The sequence below is a fragment of the Monodelphis domestica genome, chromosome 2, assembly GCF_027887165.1.
Source record: "Monodelphis domestica isolate mMonDom1 chromosome 2, mMonDom1.pri, whole genome shotgun sequence".
Lineage (NCBI taxonomy): Eukaryota > Metazoa > Chordata > Mammalia > Didelphimorphia > Didelphidae > Monodelphis > Monodelphis domestica.
In genome coordinates this window covers 207,251,706-207,269,929 of record NC_077228.1, presented here as the reverse complement: position 1 = coordinate 207,269,929, position 18,224 = coordinate 207,251,706, and the positions used below count along the sequence as shown (strand labels likewise).

The following is an 18,224-nucleotide window of genomic DNA, read 5'->3' as shown; positions in this document are numbered from 1 at the left end:
ATGGCTGAACAAGTTATTGCATATGATCATGAAAGAATATTACTTCACTGTGGGAAACAACAAGGGAGTTGGTTTCAGAAAAACAAGACCTATACGAATGGATGAAAAGTGAAATGAGAAGGACCAGGGAATGATTATGTACAGTAATGTTGTAATAATGATCAACTCTGGTTGGCTACTCTGATCAAACCAGTGATCTAAGACAATTCCAAAGGACTCATAATGAAAAAAATGCTATCCACCTCGAGAAAGAGAGAACTGATTGAATTCTGCATGTAAACTGAGCTATAATTTTCTCACTTTTTATTATGCTTTGTTTTTGAATATGGCCAATGTAGAAATGCTGTGCATGATTTCACATGTAAATTGATATATTGCTTGCCTTATCAGGTGGGAGGGAGGGACAGAATTTGGATCTCAAAATTTAAAAAGAAAAGAATGCTAAACAAGTAAATAATATTTTTTAAATGGAAATTGCAGAGTTAAAGTTAAATATGAAAAACCAATTTAGCAATCTGTAAAACTGCTTTTGTTCCATGTTTTGGTGTTTAAATCTCAACCTCCAGGGGGTAGTATTTATGTGAAAAATTGTTGCTGAAGTCTTTTGTCAATGTACACTTGTAAGCCCCTTGTTTTTTGTTTTGTGGTGCAGATAACTGTCCTGTTCCTAAATCTTTCTGTTTCCCCCTTTTGTGTAGATTTTAGACATAAACCAAGCTTTAAGTAATTTTCCCCAGCAAGGTGGAGAGAGAGGAAGAGAGGGAAAGAGAGTCACATAGAAGAGGAGTAGGATGATAGAGAGGTTGGAAATACAGAGACAGAGAGAGCAGGGATGGTGAACAATCAGACTATGTCCTACATCCTTTTCTCCCCTTCCTATATTATTTCCCCCAACATGATCCTTTCACTATTACATTTACAGGAGGAGAAACCTAGACTTCCATGAGGTAATACCTTTATTACAATCATTATACTCCAACTCTTAACCTTGCAATAGTGACAAACATTTTAGTTGTGTTGAGAAAAGAATGTGGATCTTCATATACTATAAGCAGTTGATTTAAGAGATTATCTTAAGTACTCACCATCAAACTCCGTGGATTCCAGTGCTTTTTTAATATTTTCATCACTTATTGGAAGCTCCAAGCTCTCCAGGATAGGTACTACATCTTCTGGTTTGATTTTTTTATCAATAAAATTGGAGACAAGTGGATTGGCAAATGTAATTCCTGTGGGCATGTGTAATCAAAATGTAAAATTATTAAAGTTGTGAGTCTAAAGAAACATAAGAAAATTTGACTGTGGCATGTATTTGTGTTCTTGACCTCAATGAGAACCGAGTCACAGATTTACAGAATATCTCCTAGTTGGAAGAGAATTTATAAACATTCTTATTCTTACCAATTAGGGTATCAGAACCAATTTGAATATTCAATACCCAGTATTGATTCTAAAACAGAAGGTAAGGGTTTTAAAAAAAAGGGATGGAGAGAAACAATTTTCCAATCCAAGATAGCTTAGAAGGTTGGCAGGAAAGAATTATCTTATTGGGAGAGAGTGAAGTTCAGTTCCTTGCAGGTCATGTCCTAGTAAGCCAGCAGCATGCCTTGGGAGTAACTGAATCAGCACAGCAGCAGCAGCCCATAGACAATAAGGGTGTCAGTCTATTACTATTACTATTATAGCATGAAATCTGGAATTTTATATTTGCTATTTTTAATTTGTTAAAATCCAGATAAAGGGAATGTATAGAAACCCATTAAAGAAATACACATGTTATAGTAATAGGAAGTTTTCTCAATACTCACGTTTTTTCTTTTTTGTGTCTCGTAATTCAGCCACTTTACTGACAACATCCTTAAAATCCACCATTCCATCTTCAGCTAAAAAGGAAAAAAATCATTTTTAATATTCTAGTGGGAAGATAAAATATACAAAGCTAAGTCCCCAAAGAACAAGGCAAAGTGGAAATTAATAGTTAAGTTGGTAAATTACCAACCTACTATTTTATGTTTTGTTAAGGCTGAGCCCAAGCTAAAAACCATCTCAGAAATGAACTTAAGAATTGCTCTCTTCTATCCCCTTGACTTTTGGTGTTTTTAGACTCATTTATAAACAAACACTTTCATTTCATTAAGACCTAATTTCAAAAATATAAAGTATATAGTATACAGCCTAGAATTGATTTATATTTAGAGATAGGAACTGGGATAGCGACTAGACTTGTGAATTCAATGGTGTAGAGAATTCCTAAAATAGTCACAAGTAAATCTTCACTTGACTAATCATAAAGAAAGTTCTAAAATGAGAGAAAGAAAGTATATGAATCAGACATTAGGGAATAGGCTACATAAAGACAGGAGAAGTGTGAGGCCACTTTAATCACAGACAACTAATGCTGATCCTGTGCCTTGTCTTTTCCAGTCTTCTTTTTCTTTGAGATAGTAGGCAAATAAAGGATAGAATTTAAGAGTATGTGATGAAAAGAAAAACACACTTAATGATCATAACCCTTATTGAGAATGAGAATGAACTCACATATACAATGTAGAAGAGTAGCAAAATGAATTAAAAATTAAAATTAATTTTTAATTAAAAATTAAATTATTATTTAATTAAATTAAATTAAAAAAATTAAATTAAAAAATGAATTAAAAATAATATATATGTTAATGGATTTTGCCCTTACCTTCTGTCTTAGAATCGATACTGTATATCAGTTCCAAGGCAGAAGAGATAAAAGCTAGGCAATAAGGGTTAAGTGACTTGCCCAGCGTCACACAGCTAGAAAGTGTCTGAGGTCACATTTGAACTCAGGATCTCCTCTCTCTGGTGCTGGATCTCTATCCACTGAGCCACCCAATTGCTCCCCCAGTAATAGATGGTTTATAAGAAATATACCTTAAACATAAAGATTCATCTAGGATTAAAATGAAAGGTCACATGTCAGGTGAGTCAAATCATCACATCAGTTCCATGATGTCTCAATGAAGACTGACCCAGACCCTGAAACCTGAGAGCCATGGGAATGGCAGTATGCCCCCATCCCACCCCATTGATTTTGGCTTGACCCATGTGGCCCTGTGTACCTCACTAGATAATGGGCACTGTAGTAGTCTTCGTTCAGGTTCTGACTCCTGAAGGAGTCTTTCCACATCATGTCAGTAAAAAAAATCTAGTATTCACTGCCTTTCTTTAACTTTACACTACTCACCCAAAGGCTCCACAGATTCCAGTATTTTTTTGATATCTCTTTCACTTAAATCAATTCCCAAGCTCTCCAGAGTACTTGGCAGATCATCAATATTAACTTTTCCATCACTAACATTGGAAATAATATTTTTTGCATCTTGTAGTCCTAAGGTATGTAAAAATAAAAGTGTTAAATTATTGAATATGTGATTCTAAAGAAAACAAAAACAAAAGGAGACTGACTTTAGAAATAGTTAAAGAAGGTAGAGAAGGAAGTTCAAAATCTACTAGCTTCCTAATTTTATTTTTTTAATTTAATTTTATTGATTAAGAAAATTTTCCCATGATTAGATGATTCATGTTCTTTCCCTCCCCTCCTCCCACCACCCTCCCTTAGCCAATGCACAATTCCACTGGATTTTACATGTGTTGTTGATCATAGCTTCCTAATTTTAACTAATCACTTAAAGTCTTAAAATGAACTAACAAATTAATTGGGTCCTAAGCTCACTGGAAAAGATTGCAAAAATAAAGCTGGAACAAACATCATAGATCGTACAGTTCTATATCAAGAAGAAAAGAAGGGCTGGTTATTTATTAAAGAGTTAAATTCCTATCTTTATAAATTCTAACAAGTGTCAACTCAAATGTGAGAAAGCTTATCAATACTCACGTTTATTTTCTGTCATGTAAAGGCTCTCCTCTGCTTTCTCAACAATGTCTTTAAAATCCATATTTCCATCTTCTATAATAAGAGGGAAAAGTCCTGGATTTAGAAATATATTCCAACGAAGAGACTAAAACACCCCTCAAAGCTAGATCTGCATGTTGTGTTGTATTGTTTCACTGTTACCAGTTATGCCTGATTCTTTGTGACCCCATTTGGGATTTTCTTGGCAAAGATACTAGAGTGGTTTGCCATTTCCTTCTTCAGCTCATTTGACAGATGAGGAAATGAAGGCCAACAGGGCTAAATGACTTGCCCAGAGTCACCCAATTAGTCAAGTTTTCTGAGGCTGGATTTCAATTTATGAAAATGAGTCTTCCTGACTCCAGGCCTGGTGCTCTATCTCCTGTGCCTTCTAGTTGCCCATAATCTACAAACTTTTAGTCAGAAGAAGGCTGGTAATTTTTTGGTGAATCACCAACTTTCCAGTGGTTTATTTTATGTAGATCATAGACAAAACTAAAAGGTACTTTAGAAGATAATTAAGAAAAACTCCTTCTACCCCTACCTTAGTTTTTAACCTTTTCAGTAGTGTTTCTAAATTCAAAAGCAGAAGGTGCACACAGCAGAGGCATACAGTTTAAGATAAGAAACGCTTTCATTTGGAAAAGTACCAAGTGGAACTTGACTCACAAATTAAAGTTAAATAGTGTCTAAACCTGGAACGCTCTCCTTAGTGAACTCAGACTCTAAAAATCCCTAACTTTGTCAGTTGTTTCAATGTTTTTCTTTGTTACAAAGGATGATTCGTTGGTTCAATCAATCAAAAAAACATTTATTAAATGCCTACTATGTGCCCTCAAAGGAGCTCACAATCTAATGGGAGAAAAAATATGCAAACACATATAGTATATACAAAGCAAGCTATATTCAAGATAAATAGGCAATGGGAAATAACAGAGTGAAGGCACTGGGATTGAGAGGTTAAAGAAGGCTTCCAATAAAAAATAAAAGGTCAGGGAGGATAACAGTTGGTGTGGGGGGATGAGAATATTTCAGGCCTGGGGACAGACAGAGAAAATGGCCAGAGTTGAAAGTTGGTTGACAGATTAAGAAGTACAAGGGACCTTAGAAGGTCATCTACTCCAGTTCCCTCATTTTAAAACCCAGAAAGGTTAAATAAATTGGCAGAGCTAGGATTCACACCCAGTTCAAAATCTGTCAAACCTTTCTATTACACCATCCTGTCTTATAAAAACAGAAGGCAGCAATAAAATTTAAAAACAAGTCAATAAAAAACAACCCACAAGTGATTGTAAGATAATAAATTATCTCAAGCTAGTACTCTCATGGCTAAGAAGAGGACAGAAGAAGGCTCTGCTGCCATTTTGCAACAAGTAATTCCATATTTCTTATTGGCACACTCCAATACAGAAGAACTCAAAGCTTGAAGATGATGCCTTCAAACAAGCAAGTGATGAACCAACATCAGGAAGGAACAATATAAGAGTCAAAAGGGGAAGGGTCCCGAAAGGATAATAAAATCCTGAAATGGGCACATAGAGATAAGAATGAGATAAGAATGTAATTTTTAATTATATATTGGGATCAGTGGGGCTCCCTAATATAAATCTAGAATCTCAGATTTGGAAGGGGCCTTGGAGGTCAGCATCCATACCTGAACATCAAGCCCTTTTTACAGTATCTCCTGTAAGGGATCATTTGGCCTCCTATTGATGGAGTACCTACTTCTAAAACAGCCCCATTATACTTCTGGGCTGCTATGAGTGTAAGGAAGTTTTTCTGTACATTAAATTAAAATCCATCTTTTTCTAATGTTTTTTGCCCATTTACTTCTAGAATTCCACCTGTTGGGGTCAAAGAAAATAAGTATAAATTCCTCTTTCACAAGACAATTTTTCAGATACTTAAAAACAATTAATATGGCCCATCCTTGTCTCTTCTTGTTTCGAGAATAAACTTTCCTGAGTACTTTCAACCAATTCTCCAAGGCTGTAAGCTCACTTTTGGAAGCTGATGGAATTCCAATCACACCTTAGTCCTCTCAACTTCCCTAATCCTATAAGTGGTTATTTCTTTACTGTTCTCCTTCCAGGTAGATAGATGTAGAATCCCTGAAAGATAATGCTACTGCAACAATCACTCTACTATACCACCCAACTCCACTTTCTGGGGAGGATTTCAAAATATTAGCAACATTACTGGAAAGACAAGGATCTCAATGCATCTGATAAAAAGCTAAAGTACTTACCATCCACCTTAACAGATTTGATTGCTCTTCTCAGCTCTTCGTCACTTAACCTAATTCCTAACCCCTCCAGAGTGGGTTTCAGGTTTTCAATATTGATTTTTCCGTCAACAACATTGTTGATAATATCATGTATTTTTTTATTTTCTATAAGTATGTACAAAAAAAAAAGAGTAAAATTATTAAATTGGTGCAGCTGATCTTAGAAGTCATCTACCTAGTCTTCATTTTACTGATTAAGGACCAAGGTCCAGAGACACTAAGCAGCCTTACACAGGCTCATACAGATAGCAATAATAGTCTCATTGAAGTCATTTCAGAAGGGAAAAAAATCTCAATATTCCTCCTTATTACTATTTTTTAAAACAATCCCTACCTTCCATCTTAGAATAAAATCTCTGAATTGGTTCCAAGGCAAAAGAGTGATAAGAGCTAGGCAATGGTGATTAAGTGACTTGCTCAGGGTCTCACCACTAGGAAGTGCCTGAGGCCATATTTGAACTTCTTTAGGCTTGGCTTTCTGTCCCCTGAGCTACCTAATTGTCTCTCCCTTCATACCACTATTTAAAAAAAAAATCATTGATTGCATGAGATACCAATTTAATAAGAAGACCTCATTATCAGGGGTTATATAATTCATGCCCTTCCCAGGCTCGATTCACCATGGGCATAGTTAAAATGTGGATCCTCTTAGAAGTTGTTTCTTTTTCTTTAAAAAGAATTGATTAATAATCAACCTTAAGGCACAGACTATTTCATTTTTTGTCTTTGTATATCCCTAGCTAGTACTCAGCAGAATGCCCAGCACATAAATGCTTAAAAATGATTGTTAAATAGAAATGAAGAAGAGTTTGTTGGATGACAAAATTTTGTTTGTTGTTTATGACAAAATCAGAGTATCTCAGAATTGGATTTCAGAGACCATCTAGTTCAATCTCTCTCTAAATAGGGAATGATCCAGTATTTGTGTTTTATGAAATCATCAATAGCCTGCCCTGATAGTCCCCCATTTTCTAATCCCCTTACAAGCAATCTTCTTTGCTCAAAGGTCTCCAGCAAAGAAGAGCCCACCACTTCCCAAGGAATATCTCCCACCTCAGGATAACTAATTGTTAGAAAAGTTTTTCTTACTGGCTGACCTGGCTTTGCTTGCTCTCATCCCAGTCTGGGTCCCTTAATAGAGGACTCAACTGAACTAGGTTAAGTAAAGTTGACCTCAAGTCTCTGTAGGCTGAGGACACATCATTGACACTCCTGGACAAATTCCACTCATTTGTCATGATCCATTTCATTTTTTTCCAATCCAAGGAAATGTCTTCCTTTGCTTATTCATTAGGATATAACTCTCAATGGGCAGCTAATCTTGTGCTCCCTTGCAACAGCTCATAAAATAATTTCTTGTATTCAATCTGTGTCTCCCTGTTTAATTCATATTAGACATGAACCTTTTGCTCCCCCCTAGAAATTACTTTGGATATCTTTTGTAATCGCTTATCTGTGTACACATTTCTTCTACTTGAGAGTAGGTAAGCTCCTTGAGGAGAAGGATTCTTATTTTGTCTTTGCACCCTTCATGGTGCCTATTCATATAATGTATGAATTTTTTTTTATACCCCTTACTTTCCATCTTAGAGTCAATTCTAAGGCAGAAGAGTGGTATGGGCTAGACAATGGGGGTCAAGTGACTTGCCCAGGGTCACACAGCTAGGAAGTGTCTGAGGCCAGATTTGAACCTAGGTGCTCCCATCTCTAGGCCTGGCTCTCAATCCACTGAGTCACCCAGCTGCCCCCAAAAATCACTGAAATGGACATAATTAAACTAATCACCTGAAGGTTCAGAACTGTCTTAATAGCTAGCATTTTTTTATCTAATGATTTAAGTTTTGCAGAGTGCTTTACTTATGTTATTTAATTTGATTTTCACAACTTTGGGAGGTAGATGCTATTATTCCATTTTACATATGAGGAAACTAAGGCTAACAAGAGGTAAAGTGACTTGCTCAGGATCAGGCCACTAATGAGTATCTGTGTCAGGATTTGAACTTGTCTCCTTTATTACAAATCCAAAGCTCTTTCCACTGTGCTACCTAACTGTATAACCCCCCAAAAACTGCTCAATAAATGTTGGCTGATTGGATAATATTAAAGGACAAAGTGTCAACCCCAAAAGCAGCAAAGGGTTTGACATTTGTGGCTTGCTATTAAAGACGATACGTCTAATTATAGAAAGACTAAAAGGGAAACAGAGGTTGGATAGAAATTCATTGTTGTTTGTCTTTTTTTAAAGGTAAATTCCTATCTACAAAATATCTTAATATATACATCAATACAAGACAAAGTTTTGTCTATACATACGTTGGATTTTAGGAGACAATTTGGATATGGGTACTTGATTGACAAACGCCTCAAGATTCACCATCCCAGTTTCTACAAAAGAGAAAAACACAATTCAGTTTAGACATATTTCAGTATGTCTTTAATTCACTGGAATACAATATATTGAAATATTACCATCACTCATGTCAACAATCCCTATGGCGGCAGATGAATTCCATGAGAATAAAGGTGCTTTCTCATTTGGAGAGGGGAGAGGCTCCAGGCCAACAAAAAAGCAATATCTTTAAAACATTTGAAAGACCTGGACTGGTTCTAAGGGCCCTCCAATGATCCTTGAATTTGTAAAACTCACAAAGATGTCCATCTTTGGGATCTTTGGGATCTTTGGGAAATAGGTCATCTCAAACTAATCAACTCACAATTAAGTAGATTATAAAGGGAGGCTACGTGGGGCAGTCTGCTTTTATGAAAAGCCAGCGTGGATAGTTTTTTAAGCTACCAGCAAAGAACAAAAGGCATAGTGAGCATCTCTGTACACCAAGTAAATTGAGGAACCAGTGCCAGAAGGACCAAAGATTGAAGTGGAGAAAGACACTTAGACTGATGGAACCCAGAAAGGGACAGACTGATGTAGTGTCCTCTCTCAAGACAAAAGGAATTATTTTTGAGAAGTTGGTAGGATCGCAGTCCTTCCCTCTCCTTTTTCCTGCTCTCCAACCACTCTCTGTCAACCAAATACCTCACCTCTATTCCCCCAAATTTCTTTCCAGAAAAGAAAAGAACAAAACAAGAACTCCAGAAGCCAAGGTCACTGCCAGTCACCCTCTCCACTTCAAAATTGTTTATCCTTCTAGGAATAACTGAAATTTTAAATACAGTGCCAGAAAGAACATGAATCTCCTCTTATATGCTAAGAAAAATAATCTGGTAGGTAGTGGTAGTACTCACCATCAACATCAACAGATTTCAATGCTTCTTTAACATCTTCATTGGCTAAATCAGCCCCCATGTGCTTCAGGACAGGTGCAAGATCACTAACCTTGACTTTTCCATCTGTGACACTGCTGACAATAAAGGCTGCATCTTCTAGAACTATATGTATACAAATCAAAATGAAAACCATTAAGTTGGTGACTCTAAAGCCTAATTTGGGAGAACTAAATTCTCTTTGGGAAATGATTGTTGGACTAAGGGCCTCACTGAAGGAACCTGAATGAATCTGTATGAATTTTATTGTTATTTTAAAAAATAACAACCAAAAAAATTCCAACTTTCAATGTATTTGCATTATGAGACCACAGATTTAGAGCTAGAAGAGACCTTGGAAATCACTTATTCCAGAGATTCCGCTATACAGATGAGAAAACTGAGGACCATAGAGGTCAAGTATATGCCCATGTGTCATAACAGTGGCAAAGCTAGGATTAGAACCCAAGTCTTCTGACTCCAAACTCTCTCCACACTAATGATGAAGATAATAACTTTTCTATGATTTAGTAGATATTTCCAAGGAAATCCCCAGAGGAACCTAGAGGTTATATAATTTGCCCAGGATTAAAAAGCTAGTAGGTTTCATCAGAGGCAAGATTCAAACCCCAATCTTCTTCGACTCCAAACCACTCAAGGTGCAGGAACAGAGAACCAGAATATTGGGTTGTTATGACAGACAACAAGGTAGGGAGATGAGAGATTGAACCCAGAATTTTAACATTCTACTCATCTATGTTCATCAACAAAGATTCTCTCATCCATACATATCGTCTCATTCTTTCAATCTCTATGATCCTTAATCCCCTGGGATACTGAATTGCCAAAAAGCAAAACCCTATCTCTAATCTGCACTGACCATTCTCCCATCTCTGCCCATTTCAATTGTACCCATAAAATGCACAATCGTCTACTGCATACTTGTCCCTTAATTCCACAGTGCCCCCTGGAACTCCTGTTCTTTCTCTTCATTTAAACCTTTCCCTACCACATTCCATTTCATCTTCTGGTTTTCCCTGAGGTCTTACTCAAAATAACTCAATTCCCTTCTATTCCTGACCACCATTTGCAGGAATAGTTGAACCATCTCACATATCCCTAACTCCTCCTTCTCTATCACCACATCTTGACTCTCCCTCAACTGTCATCACTCAGCAACTTCTTCTTTAAGGTTGACTGTCCAAATCTATTATTCAGTCCAGATCCTTGTGGGTATTATCTATAATCCTCCCACTTATTATATCTGCTTTTTTCATTGAATTCAGCACTTGACTCATAGTCTCTCTGTTGACCTCAACGTGTACCCTCATATTAGGTGGCTTCAAAAAACATCTTATTCTCTCAAATATTCTAAATTCCTAGCTATGTAATTAAAGAATCTCCTGAGTTACCATGGTCTTTCCCTCTCTTCTACTTTATCTTCAAATAGGAAGTTAGACCCTTGACCTTGCTATGTCTTTCACATTCAAGGGCTCTGAAATTCCTTTATTCAATCATGATCTCCCATTTCCATCTCTTCTCATTTCTTACTCCTTTCTAAGCCTAATCTTCTCATCTCATTATGATCTCCAGGGTCCTTTATACTTCAGAAATTTTCCAGGCTATCATCCTTGCTCTGACTGCTTTCTTCTCTTCAAATCTTCACAATCTGGTTCCCCTAGCCAAGTCACTAAACAGGGAGTCAAGAAACATTTCTTTTGACAAGGTTACCCCTATGACTTTGAAAGAATTTGAGTGTAACCAAGTAGTAGAGATTCTTCTATGAAAACCTAGAAATGCTAGCATGAGGATATGCTGCAATGGACAATCCAATCCAGAGATTAAGCAGGTGTTTACACATTTACATAAGATGGAGAAACCACAATGTAAAGTATGTCTCCCACCCATCACATATACCCATCACACTTGGTATCCACACATCAGCTATAGTATCTGGGCAGAATAATTTCATATATATATATATATTTGTATACTTAACATACAATATCCGACAAAGCATTTTCTAAATAGTATGGCACCTCAGTATATAAACATCAACTACCTCATTAAACAATAATATGAATTTACTTTATTTAGTACTTTGTCTTATAAAACTCTTACCTCACAACAACTTTTAAAGAAAAATGCATAAACCCACTAACAAAATGGGGAAGAAATATATAGTAAGAGTTTTAACATTCCCAATTTGCTATTTATATATAGTCATAATCCATTTTAAAATAAAATAAAGGTAAAAATAAAATAGAAATGAATATATCCATGTAAAAAGTTAAATTCTTTCCTAATCCATGTAAAAATGTATACATAAGAATGAGAAGTTTCACATTCATACTCACTTTGGGCCTTTTGTTTTTTTTCATCCATTAATTTCTTGACAACCTCATCTAAATTTACCATTCCTTCTTCTGAAAAATGAGAAAAAAAAGTATTTCAGCTACTTGAGTTGGAAGACCAGTAAATTTTGTAAAAGTAGGTATAGAAAAGGGAGAATGCCAATTGTCTTTAATTTTTTCATTTTATTATTTATTTTAAACATTAAAAAAAATTGAAGTTCTGAATTCTCCTCATCCTTCCCAAACCTCCTCCATGTAAATTTTAAAACTACTCCACCCTACTCAGACCCTATTTTAGAAGATTTGATTTAGCTATCTCTCGATTGTAACAATGAAGACACTCTCTTTAACAGAATCAGGAATGTCTTGTGGTACTTTACATTACTCCATCCTACTTAGACATACTTTAGGGGAAGATAAAGTTGTAACCTCCTAATTGAACAATGAAGGTACTTAGTTCTCACCTTATAGTGAAGCTAGAACTTTAAGCTAAGTCTATTTTTAGACCTTAATACAAAAAGGTGTTAAGTAACTATAAAGGTTAAATTAATTACAAAAAGGTCAAGTAACTAACAAAAGATGAACTTAACAAAGAAGTGTGAAGTAGCTCAAAAGATATAAACTAATCAAAGAAGATGAGAACTAAAAGTATGGCCAGTCCTGGAGAAAGCCTTTGATGTGATCACTAGATGTGAAAATTTAGAGGTGGAGACACAAGGGTGAAAGGTCTATATATTTGGGATTTTTTCATCTCTCAAAAACTCTTTTCCTGGAAAGTTGGATCTGTTTGATCACTTCCTGTGAGCAGCCTGGACGCCAGTTCGATCCTGGAACTCAGCCTGGAGGAGCTCACTCAGACAGCTTCCTTGAGAAGGTCTAGTGGTGAGTGATAAGACTGACTTCCTTTTCCACTGGGCTCAGAGAGGCCCCTTTGGCCAAGGCGTTTAACTCCTGCCTGGCTCAGCCTGGGCTGGAGCATTTTAAGTTAACTTTTTCCTCTCCCTCTCTCTTCTCCTTAAATCCGTTGCCTCTATATTAACTAAATTACCATAAATTTCCAGACTGACTTGGGAAATTTATTTGGTGACCATTTAAATCTAGATTTAAAGTTACAACTCTAAATTCATCTTTACCCCCACCTATTGTAAAGATTTCCATGTTTCCCATGTTGCAAAAAAATCCAAGAATAGAGAAAATGAAAAAACTATGCTTCAATCTATATTCATACTCAATCAGTTCTTTCTCTAGAAGTGGACAGAATTTTTCATCATGAGTTCTTTGGAATTGTCTTGGATCATAGCTAAGTCAATGGCAGTTGATCATTGTACAGTAGTGCTAACATTGCGTACAATGTTCTCTTACTTCTGCCTACTTCACTTTGCTTCAGTTCATAGAAATAGTCCCAGTTATTTTTTTAAGTCCTGTTCATCATTTCTTATAGCACAAGGGTATTCCATCATGCTCACATACCACAACTTGTTCAGCCATTCTCCAACTGATGGGCATCTCCTTGATTTCCAATTCTTTAGCACCACAAAAAGAATGGCATTGTATTTCTTTTATTTTTGCAATTGTATTTTAAAATTGTCAATATTCCATTTTCCATTGGGATGGGAGGATTAACCATTAACTAAAAGATGTCCCAGAATTGATTTTGAAAATTTTTTTCTCCCACTTCCTTGGTTTCTAACAACTTTTATAATCACTGTACAATAATGATATTAACAATAATAATTTTGGTAATAGTGACATTATTAGTAACAATAATTTATGGTCACTAAAAATTATGTGAACAATAATTATTTTGGGGATAATTATATAATAATCATATTAATAATATTCAATAGTGAAATTAATAGTAATAACAATAATAAGTCATCTTTATATAGCCCTTTAACCCTTAAGGTTACTTAGTATTTTCCTATCATCAACTTTATGAAGCAGGCAATACAAGTATTATCATCCACAAGTCTAAAATGAAGAAGCATACTTGGAGATATGAAGTGATTTACTTGGTAAGAATTCAAACCTATATCTCCTGGATTTATTTCTAAAAACTCTCTCCACCATATCACAGTGAATTCCAGAAGCAAAAGGTGCAATACTGCTCAAGACGACCAAGACTTATCAATGTTGAGTAAACATCCAGAACCATACAGTTATCAAGTGTCAGAAGCAAGGTTAGAACCTGGCCTCCATGTTAAGTGCTCTTTTCACTACAATGAGGAATTTCAAACATCAATTGTGCTGTATAAGCTATGCAATTAAAAGAAAACCTTCCACTTGATAAGCCATGATTTGCAATGAAGGTTCAGTTGCTACAAAATATGGTTTCAGGCTTCATTATAAGGAAAACAAGGTTTTATATAGCCGGTGAAAACTGAGTAAAGATTCTATGTTATAAAGCAAGCTTCATTTGTCCTAACTGGAATAATCATTATTTAAAGTAGATCTATCCAAAGTTTTTGGTATTCTATTATCAGGTAAATGGACTCCCATCAAGTATAAATCTTTAAAGAATCATTCTAAATCACTTCACAGCATCCAATTAGACACAAAATAAAATGTTTTAATCAAACACAGGGTATTGTGTCTCTGTTATACCCCTGTTTATATGTTTCTGCATGGATCTGTCTAAATGTATATGTCTCAGGAAGGCATAGATGATATCTGCAGTCTTTTCTGCATACTGTGAAGATTGGATTTAGCTATCTCCTGATTGTAACAATGAAGATACTTAGCTCTTTCTTTATTGTAAAGATAAAATTGTAATCTCCTGATTGCGACAATGAAGGTATTTAGCTCTTCCTTTATAGTGAAGCTAGAATTATAAGCTAAAATTAATTTTTAGATTTTAACTACAAAACAGTGTTAAGTAAACTACAAAAGGTGAATTAACCACAAAAAGGGGTTAAGTAACTACAAAAGGTGAACTTACCAAAAGAGGTGTTAAATAACCCAAAAAGATATAATCTAACCAGAGACAGTGAGAACTAAAGAATAGACAGTCCTGGAGAAAAATCTAACCAAAGAAGGTGAGAACTAAAGAATGGGCAGTCCTGAAGAAAAGCGTCTGCTGTGATTGGTAGATGTGAAATTTAGGGGAGGTGACACGAGAAAAAAAGATCTTTAAAAAGAGGACCAAAAGGTAGAAGGAGATCATTCATTCAAATCATTCATTCATTCAGATTATTCATTTGGGTTTGGATCATTCATTTGGATTCAGATATTTGGACAGTTGTCGTTCAGAGATTCGGGCACTGACTGGGAGGAGTGATTTGGAAGACAGAGCCTTGAGGAGAGACCAGCAGACACTTATATTTCTTTTAGACTGTCACCATTGGTGAGTGAAAAGCTGACTTAGTGACCCTGCCTTTCTGGAGGCATGAAGCCTCCAGGTAAGGCCCATCTTCTTGAGACTCTCTTCCCCTGGCTGGGCCTTAGAGATTCTAACTGGTATTAGAAGAAGCCAGAGTTTTCTCTCTCTCTCTCATTCTTTAATGTCTTCTTTCTATTGTAAATATTGTAAATAAACTACCATAAATTCCATTTACTTTAGTAATTCATTTTGGGATTTAGAAAATAAATCCCTGGAGACCACCTAATTAATATATATTCAGAGAACAATCACAATTAATTTTAACATAATACCATTCTATTAGGGAAACTGATTCTTCCTAGGCAAGAGATTGGGGTGGTGAGGTTGGCCCCACCTAGGCCAAAACAACCTTCTTAAATAATGTTAGTCTAGGGGAAATAATTTTTAGAAAGAAACTCTTTCTGTCTTAGAATCAATATTTTGTATTGGTTCTAAGGGATAAGAGCAGTAAGGACTAGACAATGGGGGTTAGGTGACTTGCCCCAAAGTAGAAGTGTCTGAGGCCAGATTTAAACCTAGGACCTCTTATCTCCAGGCCTGGTTCTCTATCCACTGAGTCACTTAGCTGCCAAAAGTGGGAAGAACTTTGATCTAAGTAATTAATAAATTCTTGTTGATTGACTGAATGTCTCTCCCAGGAGGAAGGCAATCAGCTGTAGAAACAAAAAGGAAAAACATTCCAAACCATTCAGATATTGCTTCACTGCTAGCAAGAGAGTTCTACCAAATGAGGTGTCCTGGTTCCTTGTACTCACCTACCTCAGCTCTTCCTACTGAGGCAATGATATACAGGCTAGTTAAGAGTTCACCAGAAATGAAAATTCAATTCCTTCCAGGTTTTACATAACCAATGCAAGCAGCTCCAGGAGAGTACAGCTGGCATACTTCTCTCCTGAGAGCCACATGACTATTAAATGTTTCTCCTTGTTCTATAGCTGATTTTCCCTTTCTATTCTCTCACATAGATATTTCCTCCTTAGTCAATATATTAATTATAATATATTACTTTGTGCTTAAAATATACTATTAGTATTAACATAATATAACCAATATTATTATACTGAAGGATTCTTCCTTCCATCCCAACTCTACCTCTACTATGCTAACAATAGCTTCTCAAAAAGCCAGCATGGATTCCCTGCTGGCATACTTGTTTAAAGGTTCCTACAAAGTAAACACAATGGGGACCAATTCCTGGGAGTAGAATCCAATAATGTAAGAGAGTATCTGAAGTTTGGAGGAACTCAGATACATAGTAAGCACAAAGAAACACAACTAATTAAAATGAACTGATGGAATAGGTCAGAACAGAGAAAATCTACTAAATTCAAGAGTTCTTGACCTTCTAGCTGGCTCTCATCAGTCTTTTACCATTCCTTTTCCAGAAGGAAAGATTTGGTACATCCTGAAAGGTAAGGCTATTGCCATTATCATCCCATTCTTACCATTCCCAAGATTTCCATTCTTAAATTTGTTGGAAATGCTGAATTTTTAGTCTTTAGAAAGAACACATATGCAATGGAAAAATAACCTAACGTATTAGGTTGAGAATTGTATACTGGGAGCTAAGATGGCAGAGTAAGGGATGCTTTGCTCATCCAAATCCTCCAGACACACAAAAATAGAAAATAAACCAACTCAAAATGAAGAAAAGTGAGAGGCACACGTCCCACTAGGATAAGGGAGAGTAGACTAGTGAGTGAGGCCTGGAAGAACCAGAAGAACTCAAGAGCAGGTAAAAGCATTTCACATAGCCTAAGGAAATGAAACAATAGAGTGAGGGAGAAGCCCAATTGCCAAATGGCCTGAGGCAACTTAATGGTGGAACTGGAGACTGGTCTAACTAATTGCCAAGTGGCCTGAAGCAATGAAAGAAGATATGTAAAGATTCTAAGGAAAGTGAAACAGAATGTCAGGCCCCAAAAGAACTTTCAGAAGAACTTGAAAAGAAGTTTTAAAAAATCAAATAATAAAAGAAATGGTATAAAGATTCAACAACTTGGAGAAAAATTAACTGAAGAAAACATAAATTCCTAAAGACTAGACTGAGCCAAATAGAAATGGAGGTAAAAAAAAATACTGACAAAGGTAATTCTTAAAAAGAAAAATTGGCCAAATATAAAAGGAAACAAAAAAAGCTCAAGGAAGAACATAACTTCCTAAAATTTAGAATTGGACAAATGAAAGGGAGTGCCTCCATAAGACAACAGGAAACAATAAAACAAAATCAAAAGAATGAAAAAATAATAAAAGTCTGAAATACATCACTGGAAAAGCATCTGACTAAGAAAAGAGATGCAGGAGAGACAATCTAAGAAATATCAAAATACCTGAAAGGTATGATCAAAAAAAGAAAAGAACATATAAGAAATCATCGGAGAAAATAGAAATGGAAAGAATCTGCCAGCCAATCTCTTCCTTAAAAAGACCCTAAAAAGAAATACCCTGGGGCTAATATAGCCAAAACCTCTGAGATCTTTAATCAAACAGAAGGAAACAACTCAAATATGGAGCCATAGTCAGCATTATATAAGACCAAAAGTTCCTATGTTAAAGGCATGAAAGGCACAGAATATGATAATATTCCAAAAGGAAAAGGATCTAGGACAATGATGGGGAACCTTTAAGAAATACAGTGCCAGGCCCCACCTCACCCCATTCCCCAGAACAAGTGCTGAGCCTATGCCCCCTCAGAGACCACATTCTGTGCCCTTCCTTCTCACTGAGTGCTAGGCATGACCTACCCCCCCCCCTTACTTCACCCAGGGGAGGTAGGAAGCACTCCAATTGGACTCTTGAGCAAGGGAGTAGGTGATGTAGTCAAGCTTGGGAAGAGGAGAGGCAAGGGGCACAATCACTCTACTCCCCTCTAGTTATATGAGCTATGTATGATCCCCTCAAATCTAGAAGAAAAGGCAAAATAAGCCCCAGCTTATAGGGATTCATAGGAAAATATAACCCTCAGGTTAAATCACATCATCCTGACACATTCACCCCATCACATTCCAGCCTTCCTGAAGCATGTATCCTCCAAATTAACCTTTTTAGCAAATGGTCAAG

At 36.1% G+C, this 18,224-nt stretch overlaps 1 protein-coding gene across 18 annotated transcripts in view; it reads right to left on the bottom strand.

The window, feature by feature from the left end:
* EFCAB3 (EF-hand calcium binding domain 3) overlaps nucleotides 1-18,224 on the bottom strand; it is a 722,802-nt gene that overhangs the window by 575,544 nt on the left and 129,034 nt on the right. For all 18 annotated transcript variants that reach the window (XR_008916397.1, XR_008916396.1, XR_008916398.1 and 15 more), the window contains exons 43-50: nucleotides 11,789-11,857; nucleotides 9,414-9,557; nucleotides 8,484-8,555; nucleotides 6,132-6,275; nucleotides 3,866-3,937; nucleotides 3,215-3,358; nucleotides 1,809-1,883; nucleotides 1,086-1,229 (exon numbers count right to left, since the gene is read on the bottom strand). Coding sequence is in view for 15 of the 18 variants with exons in the window: in XM_056817026.1 (XP_056673004.1) it covers nucleotides 1,086-1,229; nucleotides 1,809-1,883; nucleotides 3,215-3,358; nucleotides 3,866-3,937; nucleotides 6,132-6,275; nucleotides 8,484-8,555; nucleotides 9,414-9,557; nucleotides 11,789-11,857 (864 nt within the window). In the remaining 3 variants the exon portion in view is untranslated. The remainder of the gene's footprint in view (nucleotides 1-1,085; nucleotides 1,230-1,808; nucleotides 1,884-3,214; nucleotides 3,359-3,865; nucleotides 3,938-6,131; nucleotides 6,276-8,483; nucleotides 8,556-9,413; nucleotides 9,558-11,788; nucleotides 11,858-18,224) is intronic.